At 36.2% G+C, this 13959-nt stretch overlaps 1 protein-coding gene across 7 annotated transcripts in view; it reads right to left on the reverse strand.

Moving 5' to 3' along the window:
• FBXL4 (F-box and leucine rich repeat protein 4) overlaps nt 1-13959 on the reverse strand; it is a 53903-nt gene that overhangs the window by 15352 nt on the left and 24592 nt on the right. For all 7 annotated transcript variants that reach the window (XR_014581219.1, XR_014581220.1, XR_014581221.1 and 4 more), the window contains exon 6: nt 9456-9669. Coding sequence is in view for 4 of the 7 variants with exons in the window: in XM_083828048.1 (XP_083684174.1) it covers nt 9456-9669 (214 nt within the window). In the remaining 3 variants the exon portion in view is untranslated. The remainder of the gene's footprint in view (nt 1-9455; nt 9670-13959) is intronic.

The raw sequence follows: 13959 nt of genomic DNA on the forward strand, positions 1-13959 counted from the left end.
AAGTGAAAATTATTTCTTGTGTCAGTATGATAAGGAAAGCATCCAACAGAGAGCTTGAATTTAATATCCTTCCAAACTGAACCCTCCACCCCTTCTGTCCGTGGTAACTTGGCTCAGCTGTGAAAGACGCATGTCAAGGATCAGACCATTTACTCATCGCAATTTCATTGACAAGTAGTCCAAGACAAAAGAAATACATAAGATTTTTAAAAATACAAGTGATGGATATCATAGAATGGCTGTACTGTAACAAAAAGTCTGAAGACAAGTATAATACATTGTGCTTCTGGAAGGTTAAAATAAGAACTACAGAAATCAACCAAGTTTTACTTTTAAGTAAAGTCTGCACCTTTTTATAAACTCTTTGGAAAAAAAGTCTTAGGCTACTTTTAAAAATATTAGGTTTTTTTTTGTGAAGGGAATAAAAAAATAGACTGTTTCACCACAGCCTGCTCAAAAGAACTGCATCTGAAATAGGTTGGGAACTCTTGCAGTCCCTCAATGCAACAATTTAAAAGCTTAAATCTTTTACAGGAATTTTATTCTCCTGCAATTTTTTCCTTTTTTTTTTTTTCAATGAAGTGAATGATGACAGAAAGAAACCCCAAGCTCTGATTGAAGACCGCATCCTCCATTCTTTAAATTAAGTTTCCCTTGCTTCCTATATTTTTAATCACTGAATTACTGATTCTCCAGCTAACTACCAGTCCAAGAAAAATTTCAAATTAGGCAAGACATTTTTAACATTAAAAATTCAGCTTGGGGTAGAAAAAAAGACTAATCACACCCCTCCATAATTGCATTGTATGAAAGGACAAAGTTGAATTATTTTTTCCTTATTGTTCCCAAGTGATATCTCATCTCCAGCACTCCCTGCCCCATGCCCCCAACCCTGATGTCTTCACTTACGTTCCAATAGTTATATAACATTAGTTGCAGGCAGATATCAGATAACATGCCTATAGTTGCAAGCTCACCACAACAAGAATATTGCATTTTTCCACAATACCATAGAATTAATATAACAGCATTCCTAAAGACCACAATTTCTTCTCTCATATTTCAGTTACTTATCTCTCCTTTAAAAATGGATCTTGAAGAGTCTTTGCAGTGAGTTGCCTTTGCATATAAGTTTATGAGGTTGTTATATTTAATAACAGGTTCTATCGCAGTATTTTCCTATGTTTCTAGGTAGCATTTTAACATAAATCAGTAGAATATGAGGAAAATACTGTTCAAAACATTTGCTTTTAGGGTAAAATCAGCGTCTTTAGGACTATATTAACCAGTTGTACTGGCTAACATTTAGACAACTTTATTCTGCAAACAGTCACTTTTTTATAAGTGAAACAGAAAATCATCAAAAGATTTCTTTAGGTAACTAGTAAAGAATTACGGAACCTCAAATACCCAGTACCCAAGCAACAGCTGTAACGTGCTGTTCGTGTACAGTTGAAATTCACATTTCTCAACACATTTAGCTGAGAAAGTTGATACAGCAATTAGATGTTTACTATAGGACATCAGACAGTATACATGGGATACTAAGCAGTTATATTTTGGAAGGCTATTTATCTGAGAACTCCTGACAACATTATTCTATTTAATAAGAATTAATAACCTGAGTGAAAATCCAAGACAGAAAAACCAACCCTTCCTGAATGAGGAGGGTAAGTGTGTCAAGTGGATGAGGAAGAGGTAACTCTGCAGAGTACTCTTAAGCATTGTGTCTTCCTAATAAAAATCAGAGTCAACGTTTTGTTCCTTGAAATTTTAGGATCTGAGAAAGATGGAAAGGAGAACTGGAGACCTACAGACTAAGGTGAGGCCAATGAAATCTACCATGTCTCTCAGCCCTTCAGTTGCATCCACATTCTCAGAAGTCAATCCTTCAAAATATTCTCAGAACTGCACAAGAAGGTTCCTTTAGTCATGATCTAGGCAGGAGCTTTCCTCGTGTTCCCCAAAGGTTTAAATTTACATATATACACCACCCCAAACCTCAAGAAAAGCAACAAAAATAAGACATATTGCTTTATTACCAACCAAATTTACCTGTTTCATCTACAAGAATAAACACCCAACATTACCTTTTAATGTGAACATCCTCAGTGCCTCTTTCTGAACAGTTACATTTCCATCATTGTCACTGTCCTCAGATTACAAAAGTCAAACTATTCATAGGTGAAGGACAGAAAAACAGGATAAGGAAGATGGCTGTTAGAGTAAAGCATCGGACCTCAAGCAACGGCTAGACAACGCATGGTGCAGCATCTGGAAGGCCTCTCTCCTCCCATGGGACCAGTGCTCTCGCACACAGCTGGCAGGTGGAGCTTTCCTACCATCAGGGGCTGTCCTCAGAAAGTCAAAGGCTTCATGTTTCAGTGCTTGATGTTTTAAAATTTCAAAGTTCTGAGAATAAAAACCTCAGAGCTAAGGAAACTAAGAAAATCCTTTGTAAGCTCTGCTGGGAATGCAGTCCTGTGGTGCACCCTGTGCAGAGCTCAAAGGCATTGAAGGAGAGCGCTCTACCGGGGGGCAGCCCGAAGGCCGGGCTGGCAGCATGCATCTCCTCCATCCCACTGCTGGGGAAATGAACAGCTCCTGCCGCTGGGATAACGACCTGACACGGACAGGACCGGTAACTCTCCTCCTAAAAGGAACGTCCTGAACTACCCTCCTTCATATGGCAGCTTTCTCTCCCTACTACAAGCTGTCATATACAACTCTTGCCAAAACATTTCAGAAAATGAACATGATTACTTCTAACTGCAGCAAAAACTAATCAAGACACTTAATGAAATGTTAACTCAGTTTTGGGACTTCCAGAAACATCTTAGTGAATAGCAACTGCTCTGCGTTCCTGCATAAAGTGGAGAGAAATAATCTCCATGGCAGCATATCACTGAGTCCACATTTTAAACTACAGCTACTACTACACGTGACTACAGTATCTTTGGAATAGCAATTGATTTCCGTATGTGAAACTGGATTAAAGGCAATTCTAATAAGACTCCTCACAAGAAAAACAAAAACAAAGATCCCACAAGAGGGAATGAAAGGTTCAGAGAGACAATGTGTGTGTTCATAACCACATGCCAGGCATTGGTTTAACCAGTTAAGAAAATAAAAAGAATAATTAGACAGTTACACAGTGTTAGCTTTGGTTTTCAGGAAGTTTTTACACCTGAAACCTTTTTTATTTTACACCTTCCCAGAAAGCATTCATTTTCAGACAACTATTATGATTTTGTGTTCTATGGATAAACCTGAGCATCTTCTTTTTGACAGAAATAACAAATCTTGGGATAGTACATGAACATTCAAGAGCACACTAAAGACAACATACTGTTTCTCTAAATAAAACTGGATCTAGAGGCCTAATGAAACTATTCAAGTTGTTCACTTTCTTTTGGTTTCATCTATTTTCACCTTCCTATATGTTGCTTTTCAGTTACTCATGCTACAAGGTGAAAATAGCAAGGAGCCATAGCCAAATCAGAATGAAACGATGGCCAGATTTGTTTTAGGGAACTGAATGGCTTAAGCATAAGCTAACTTGTCTCATTTCATGAGAAAGCAAGTAGAAAAGGTCACCTCCTCCTTTCCAAGGTAGTTCCTCTGGCCTTTGGGAAGAACAAGACACTCATATAGTCCCAAAACAGAGATAGTACACTAAAGTCCCTAGTCATTTAGCTCATAAAAACACTTGAAACTCTTAAGCAACCTTTCCTTGGCAATCCTTTTCTTTTTTTTTTTCCAGAGAAAAAAGTAGAACTTTATAACTAACTGACCTTCCTGAAGCACAGAAAAGCTTGTATTAAGGTACAGTACTGCAAGAAGACTACCTACGTAGAGTACCCTATACTCTATATATACCACACATACTAGAGAATCTCAAAGTCTTCAGTATGTGTATCTTCATACCACAGGCAAAGTGAGAAAGCACTATTACAGAAATTTTAAAGATGGGAATCGTGAGGCATAAAGAAACTGTGCATCCTGCAACGGGCTGTTACCCCAGTCACGGATCAGGAGACCAAAGCTCATGTATTAAGTCCTCAGCTAGCGCCATCAGCACCAAGTCACCGAACCACAGTACGCTGAATGTTGGAAGGGATTTCTGGTGACCCAGATCAGATAGCCTCTCCAGACAGACTGAAAAAGTTGGCTTCTACACTTGCTGACAGTCCCTTCAAGGCCTTCTCAACTGATGTCTGCAGAAGGAGATAACCACCCAGCCCACCTCTTATCACCACAATCATTGGTGTACTAGTATCTTCTGGACAGAGACACCAACAGACAATTTCCATTTATTCAAAAACATTTTCCTCTACAGTATAAGCTGGCATTAGAACTGAAAGCCTCAAGCATCCATCAGCTATCTCCTTGGAAGATACAGCACAGAGAAGAACATAAGAAGAGTGAGAACTGGAAAACATTTGTTAAAAATCAGCTTAGGGTAGCTGTCCTACCCCTCCGTCTTTTTTTTTTTTTTTTTTTTTTTTTTAAGACTACACTGTACTTGAACTACCGGACTGTTTTTGAGATCATGAAGTAACTGGTCAGCAACACAATTTGTCTCCAAAACTTTGGCGGTTTTTAAACAGACGTAATATGAACACCGTATGAGCATCAGTTAAGAGAAGAGAGGGAGTACATGGAAATGAAATTGGAATTAATCTTATTGTTGCGTTCAGATAAAGCCTTTCAAAAGTCAAACCACTTGTCTCCTCGGAAATAAGCATAACATTATTTGCAAGATAGGATTCAGGATGTACAGGGGCATCTTTCTGTTCTCTACAGCTATTTGGCAGTGCCAGGGACACAGTAACACTGCAATTACTGAATTAGGTCAGTGAAAGTAATAGTCTCTGTAGCTGATTCAATTACTGTATTTTGATTGCTTCATTTGGTCAAATTATGCCCTCACTTATGTCTGCAGATGCATCTTACACCTTCATTCTTCCCTCTCATCCTTCACTTTACAGACTCAAATGAATTCAGCCCTATGAGCTTGTCATGGGATCAGCAGGTATCATTAAGGCCCTGCATCGCCTGACCATTTGTCACTGGCTCAACCTCCTTCTGAGAGCCTACTTGTTAGCTAAAGGCTTTCACTATTTTTCACCATTTGTTTGCAATTCTTAATCCTAAAGATTTGTGCCCAAGCCAATGAAGTTTTATCCATGCTGAAAAGCCTCAGACAATACCTCTATAAAGCACAGCATCACCCATAACAGGTTACTTCTGAAAAGTCTGTAGAATGAATTTATGGCAGCATTAACTCTCTCATTGCTCATGACATAAGAAAATAAGGGCTGTTACATCTACTGCTAAGATTCTTACTTATCTTCTTGGTATCTAAAATCCTCCAGTGCTAAGTTTCCAAACAGATGCTCAAGTTCCAAATTTGCTCTTGGTCAGAGATATCAGTAATATAACTTGTAAATAAAACACGTGCTTTAAAATGTGTACAAAACAAAGTTTTGTCCAATATAATTTGATTTTAATTCAGTTCATTTCTTACGTCAATTATAATAAAAATTTTTAAAAGTTTTCGTCACACATTATAAAGAATGCGCAATAAGATTGTATATTACACGTGTAATAGATTAAAATTTACAGTCAGCAATAAGGAGACTCACGTTTTTCTGCTGTAATTGTGGTTTTGGTCTCTTTAAAATACAATTTTGGCAGCATTGTCTATACGGATGGAATACTTCAAGCATTAAATCAAGATAACATTCATACTCAAACCACGAAGACGTGCATTGCCCATTACTATATACAATAATACCATCTTTGTTCATTGTGTTTGTTAAATGTATCAATGCCAACAAGTGCTTAAATTATGCTGTATGTTCTTAATGAATAAACATTAAGGAGTCATGTATCAGCAAATACCAAAACCACCAGCACAAAAATCTCACAAGTATAACAGTGGTCTTGAGCTAGCAGGACTTGCATTTACAAAGCGTTGGGATTAGTTTCTCAAAGCAAGTTACAAGTTATTTCAAGCAGATACAGAATTGAATTAGAATCACTGAAAACTTCAGCTGTTTTAGTAGGGAGGAGCATGGTGATGTAAGATTTTTTTCTTGTAAGGCCCAAAACAAGTTACTGAAAGTCACTGAACACTCCTTGCAACAGAAAGGATAGAATACTTCAAGGGTGCTGGAAGCTTCACACTTTAGAAGTTTGAAACTAACTTTGTACACAGAAACTTGCACCCAGTAATGCAGGAAATAACATTGTATATGGCCTTAATCAAGAATCAGCAGGGTTAGGACCAAAGATCATAAACTCTTCAAGACGGTACAGCTGTCTTCCAAAATATTAACACAGTACTTTTCACGTTAGAGACAGTAAGTAGACCACAATTGCCCATTTTGCTGAAAGTATACAGTTGACATTTGGAGCTTTGATTACAGAGACAATGGGAATATGCTTTTAAAAGACAAAACCTATTCAAAGAAAACAGCTAAGACAACAAGAAACTGTCATAAGAATTGTTCAGGTGATTACATAATATTGTCAATATTGTTTTCCTCAAAATCTGTTTTTCTACTCCTGATATGTAAGAATCAATCATTAATTTTTCTGCAGAGTATCTTCTGAGAACTTATGCAAGAGTGTCATAATTATATAAACAGAAAAGTATGACAAATGCCTTAACTGTCAATGTTCAAAGATATTTTTCCTTTTTCTCATTAAAAAAGGAAAAGGAAATAGAAAGCAAGATGTAGTTTGATTAAGGAGATCCTACACCTGGACAGGAACATGGGAGTTTGTCTACATTTGAAAAAATACCATTTCTTTTATGTTAATGTTCATGATGTACTTTTTATAAAGCATCATGCAGGAACACAAACAGCTTCATGACTACACTGACAAGGATGGAATATTCATTATATTCCATATGTTATTTAATCACACACCTAAATTCACAACTAGAAGCACAAGTTGTACTATTTATGCAGATGTGCTCTAGCACAGTACTGCATTTTACACCGAGACTGATGACTACAGAGAATGCCCCTTTTTCACTGGCATCACAAATAACACGGAGAGGGGTGCTTCATTAAAAATCTATTAAAGCTTTAATTCCTATTTTTTGTTTTCTTTTTCTCTTTATTATTGCCATTTTTGGCACACAAAAATACAATCACTTCCATTAAATAATTCAACTTGTGTGTTGATCAGCTACGACAATAAATTTGTCAGACTAATAACAACCACAAAAGGTATCCCTCTTCCCATTTCATCTCATTTCACTATGTTTCAATTTCAGTAACTGACTTTTTGTGCATCTTACTGCACAATTAGAGAAAATTATGATCCCTCATTGGACACCTCATTTCAGTCAACCTTTTACCTACCTTTTTCTCTCTCCATATTAATTCCCTCTTCACATTTTCAAACATATCACCCCAATTCTATATCAAGGAGATTAATTACAAGATTACAATCCCTTCAGATTAACAAGTATCACAAAAGCATCCTATCCAAATTGTCTACCTATCTCTCTGAAAATTTATCTTCCTTGGTTAGCTTTTGTTTATATTTATGTAAAAAAAAAATCAAAGCACTACCCTGAGTAAGTTTCATTACAAATGAGTTTTCTTGTCAGCTACAAGCAGATTCATGTAAATACACACATGAAAGACAAATGAATCTTCACAATTTAAAGTTTTCAAAGTCAGGAAATCTTTACCATCTACATCCAATCCAATTTCAAATTCTTCTCAGCAAAGCAATAGCTGAGAAATGAAAGTTACCAAGCATTTTCAGAATATAGTGCAGCTGCTGCACTATTACAAATGTGATTTTTTTTTTTAAAGTTACCTGAGTAAAATCAAGACAATTGTATAATTTTGTTTCTACTGTTGATTGAATAATCTTTACCTTCAATACAATAATCTCAGATCGTTGAAGATGATCTTTTTTCTCTGATAGAGGAAAGTACTTTTCAGACTCTCAGATCTGAAAAAGCTGTGTGAATTATCTTTATTACAGAGCTCCCACACAAAGTGATGTAAGGAGATTTATCCGAGACTTACAGAGAGACTAGAGAGCTAGAAACAGAATAGATACACCCAGAGTAGAGCAATTCAGAGTTCTATTCATAAGGCACTTAAAAGTAGGGCTCACCAATTTTTAGCTAGAATTAAACAATAATAATTATGTAAGATTTCAATACATGGAACAAATATTAAAGTAACAAGTTATTGAGGGACATTGGCTTCATAGTAATTGCCTACGTACCCCACAGCAAATGCCAACAATTCAAGGTAGCTGACCCTCTAACTACCTTGCATTAACCACATCACCACTGCAGACAGCTGTCTAGACCTTAGATGTAAAAGTACATACAGTTTATCAAAAAAAAAAAAAAACAACAAAAAGCAACTAACCTTGTAACCTATGTTAACCTGTTAACCACTTATAAGTGAAGCAAAATAAACTGTAACTTCATATACCCCCCAGAGATCCTGAAAATGAGGCATGACCTATAGTTCAGCTCCAGTTCTGTTGCACTAAGTTGAATACCCCAACACAACCCACTGTCAAAACCTCAATTTTGTGTAATGAAAACATAAACAGAAGTAATAAACACAAGTTAACTCTTCCGAAAAACCTTTAACCCAGAACCTGCAGAGATGCGTTTTTTTTTTTCCCCCTCACGTTGGAGCTCTGCTAAGCAGCAGCTTTTGCAGCAAAAAAACCCCACAATGAGTATGAGAGCTTCCATGTAGTAGTAAGGTTGTATTACATGAGTAATGCTGCTAGTGAGAAATAATGGAATTGCTTTGGATCCCAATCGCTGAATTTAGTAGGTTACAACATTCATTGAATTGAGCAAACTACAACAGTGTTTACAATTAACATGTACAACATTCCATCCTAGACAGGGAACATGCTGCAAATGATTATAATGCTGATTTGGGAAGTTGAGTAATTATGTAAGGAAGTAATTTTTAAACTGTACTTGGAAAGTATTCTAAAGAGTGTGTTCTGTGTCACAAATACTGCTGATATACAAAGACAGTAGGAATCTAGCAAGCAGCTAGCTGTTCTAAAGCAGAGGATGTTGATAATTACTGCAAGTTACATTACAATGTAACGTAAGTTACATGACAATTTCCCCAATTATATTGCCAAATACAGTCTGTGTGGAGTACACTTCAAAGAACCAGAAAAACCTTCACATTTATGATTTTACTACCTTGCTTCAGACAGCCAGTGAAAAGTCACTCATGCTGATTTTTTGGTTTGTTAAATCCATTAGTTATTTAAAAAAAAATACTTAGGTCTTTGAGTCTATTTTTTTTTTTTAATTTACCTTTGAATTCACATACAAAATTCTAGTTCACTTCTTCAGCAATGAAAAAGTAATAGTTTTACCAGGACTAAAAAGACTTATCAAAAAGTTAAAAAATACTTGTTCCTACCTCCACTTTTGTTCGGTAAAGAATAAGACGCTTTAGGCTGCCCACTTTGGCTATGTGGTTGAAAGCCTGAGGTGGTATTTTATCACATGATGAGAGATTTAATTCCTGAAGATTTGGACACATTTCAGTAATGACTTCCAAACATGTTTCATTCAGGAAATGGCCACAAGACAACTCAAGACGAACGAGTTCAGAGCCACAGACTTTTAAGAACCTGCAATAAATCACATTAAGTAAAAAATAAATGTGCTTTGTAATGAAAGTCTTTGAATACTGTCTAAACCTTAAGCACAAAAAAACAGGAAATACTTTCTTCAGCATTAAGAATCGTACAGACCACAGCAATTATGCCACATCAATTACTTAACAGAAAACATGATTAGGTTAAAGTAAATTAATCGTAACCACTCTGAAGAAGTTACTCGTTAATCAAATTTGTACAAACTCAGAAGACCAAATTAATGAACTGAGTTAGAGATCAATATTCAAAAACTGAAGGTGGTCTGACAGTCAAGGCTGTTTCATCAACGTTAACGTATGCATCCTAGACATTATACTTTTTGACCACATACAGAAACAGAAGGCTATATAATGCTATACATGACAGAAGGACACTGATGTCACTATATCAGCCTTAAAGAAGCAATTGTACCTTGAAAACAAGTTGCAAAAGCATCATTTCAAGGGGAGAAAATAAAAGTTTGTTTAGGGAGGCATTTGTCAGTGACACTAAAGAATAATGAAGGACTTGATATCTCTTTGAAGATCCAAGCTTTCAAACCTTCCCTTTTCCTTATTTTTCACTACTCACTCAAATCATACTTGCCATTTGTCATCACCCTTCCTGATTCCTTTCATCTTGCACATTACCCAGCTCCTGGGCCTTACTTTCATTATGCAAATCCTCTGCAACAAGGAAGGGAAAGTAGGTTCCGGGGGAATCCTCCAGCCCTGAAAGTTACTGAGAGTCACCTGAGACCTTGACCGACCTGATCTAGTGCTGGGGACAGCAGCGCTTCAGGTGGGAGCTTGGAGAAGGCAACCTTCAGAAGTCCCCAGTACCCATGAGCTTACACAAACAGAAACAAAGAGAGAGACTGAGGAAAGGCAGAAGCCCCAAACCCATGGGGGTTTTCCTAAGTATGTCCTTCAAATCGATTCTTCCACTACTTTTAGTGCAACTCTGCAGTCTCTCTTCAGAATCCATTTTAGCTTGTAAAAATCGGAGTTTATCAAACACCAAGCACCTGTTTGTTGTTTTCATACCAGATACAGCAAATTCACCTGTAAGCTAGACTGGTGGGCTCTTACAGGAATGTCACAGCTAAAGTGACACGACAGTTCATAACAATTAACACCAGAAATCTAAACGTTAGACTGCTATTTTAGACCAGCAACAGAGTTCAACACAGTTGTGGAAAAACACAGGATGGAAATTCCCTGGAACTCAGAGTACAGACATATGGATTCATTGCTGATTGCCAATTAGCCGATTCTTCTCTTTAATGAGTGCTTTAACAACACATTCACACAGCTTCTTTCATCAACAAATTATCAGGTTTGTTTGAATGGTGATATTTTCCATAAAACCTTGTCAATTGCCATTTATTATACCTCTACCTTCTAATTTGCTAACAAATAAATATTTTATGAACTATTTCATCGCAATAATGGATGTTAGGTTAACTGCCATATAATTTGACAGGGCTTGGCCATTATAAATATTGGTACAGATCAACACTTCTGTCCTCCTATCACTATTAAAAGTTAACATTACCAGGTCAGAGAAACACAATATTAACCTCCTACACTTGGAAAAGAGCTCAAAGCTCACCAGCTAGAAGAGTTATCTTCGTAACATTTAATTTCATTACACTTAAAACACACAGACAGAGCAAACAGAGCAATAGCAATGAGCTCACCACTTGTTCTTCACGGCTTTACTGCCTTTTTGGAAAAGGTTCTTCAGGAGATATTAAATAGAAAGAAAGGCAAGGGCAATAAGGGACACGCAGCAGGGTACATGAACAAAATGACAGGCACGAAGTGAAGCAATGAACAGAAATGGGAGGATAAACTTGAGGAAGTCACCAACCAGAACAAGACAGAGCACATTAGTCAGAACTGCACAGTTTGTTAGCACTTCATAGGCTGCTTGGGGCAGAGGTTTTTGCTAACTTCTTTCCCTGCAGAACTCCAAAGCCATATGGCAACATGGGCTTTCAGGCTTCCCAACAAAAGTGGCATTGCCTTCATACTTCTCAGACTTAACCGATATTGGACACCTGGCTGTGACTTCGCTCATTTGAAAACAGCCAACCCCAACAAAAGTACCTTCTATCCAAAGCAATACTTCTTCACATACCTCTCCCTTTACTCACTGAAGATTGACTGGATCCTATTTATAACATCTCCTCTTTTCTGCATAGTCATCCATCCCTTTAGTCTTCCTTTTCCTAACAATGCTTTATATATGCAATTTCTACAGTGATTTCCTTTCATTCCCTTCATGTTTGTTATGAAATATGATCAGTTAAACAACCAAGTAGAATCTGAACACGTACTTTAATTTTGCTAGGCACTGGAACAGAATCATAATAAAAACATTAGGACTGATATGACTAGAGAACAAATGGGAAAACACAGGTATAGAAGTACCACAAAAAAACAACAGAAAATACAAGAGTCAGAAGAACAGCATGCGTTGGTAGAAGCCAGAGTAGCAGGTCACTGAGATCCTTGAAGATATGGATGTGCAGTTACTCAGGACACGCAGATTAGGAGACAAAGGACAGAGGCACAGGACAGGAAGACGACATTCTGGACAAACTGCTTGGGACACATCTCTGTTGTCCTGGTGTATGTGAGTATGTATACATGAAAGTAAGACTTTGTTGTTGTTGTGTTTTTTTTTTTTTAAATGAAGTCACCTTCCCTTCCTCTAAACTATTATAATCATTAAAATGTTGTTTTCAAATCCAACATGTATTAAACTTTGTCATCAGATCTTAGAACATTGCATTCAAGTAGGGAGCTTATTAAGTATCTGATCTTGTGCTTTCCTGAACACAAATTAAGTTACTTCAATAAAAGCATGCAAAATAAACAGTATTTAATCTTTGTTTCAGTTACAGCAACCCTAGGGTTTACTAAGACTGTCAAAATTAAAAAACAGGTTGGAGTTTTAAAATGAGAATCCCTGTCAAGCCGTACAATACTCCTATCTTCCGTGACTATTAGACGCATGTTGCAGAAACTTATCTAACCTTCCTGCTAGTTTGATTCATAGCAAACCATCACCAAGTTAAATGCTGCCAAAGCACACCTGTAATAAACATCAACTAAAGACTTCAAATTTTAATGACAACACAATTGTTAAAGAAATATTTCTGGATGTGCTTGAAATGTCAACATTGCATCAAAAAAATGCAAGTTAAGTTCTATGAATTCATTTTCACAGTATAAAACGTTAGAAGCAAATAAAAATCCTACCACCTTACATTTTTCAAGCAAAACAGCTTAAATAAGCCACATTACAAAAGATATACAGAAACCTGCACACAGAACTCTGTTTTTAAAGCTGCCACCACCATTTAGGTGCATCTATTTTGCATATATATATATATATATATCATTATAATGCATATTATATATATTGCATATATATATATATATGCATATAATGCATATATATATCATTAGGTGCATCATCTAAACGCCTGAGCATCTATTCAGCATCTTCGTATTTACTACCTCCAATTAACTCACTCCACTTCTCCTATACAGGTCTTGTCCTACCATGCTGATATTCCCATTGCATTGACAAGTTCACCACACCTCTAATGCCATGAGAAACAGTGTTGATTATGTAGTGCCTTCTGTGAAATCTTCGTTTATTCCCTGTCACTTTGCATTCCTGACACTTGATACTGCTCAAATATTCATTTGTCTTTTACTTCTCTGTATACTTTTAGTTCACTCTAAATCATAAAGTTCAGTTAATTTATATTATATGTTGATCTGAAAAAATTATGATAGTCATTTTTAGCCCTAAGGAATAGATGTTTTCAATAAGTAAAAATACCTTCAGCTTTGCCTCAGGATGTTCATATGCCTGAAGCATTCTATCTTCTCATGATAACACAATATTTGTTTCAGTCATTTCTTAAATTACTCTTTAAAAAGTTTCTACTTTAATATATTTTTGCAAGAGAAAAAATGATTTTTTCTTTTTACAGTTATTTGTGTGTCACTTTAAAAGATGTAAGTACGAATTACCTCTTTAAGGTTTCAGAAAAAAAAACAAATATAAACATTTTGGAAGATATTTTCCAAAATAAATCTCAAGCAAGAGTATCATTTAAACAAGCATCTGCTAGCAGGAATTATAAGCTAAACAGTATAGTTGTGAGAATTAATCTAACTCCACTGGTTTTCAATTCAACAGTGACCATTTTAACACTAAGTGCAGAGAAAAAAGTGCAAAAATATATAAAACAAAATA

Source organism: Anser anser, assembly GCF_964211835.1.
Source record: "Anser anser genome assembly, chromosome: 3".
Classification (NCBI taxonomy): domain Eukaryota; kingdom Metazoa; phylum Chordata; class Aves; order Anseriformes; family Anatidae; genus Anser; species Anser anser.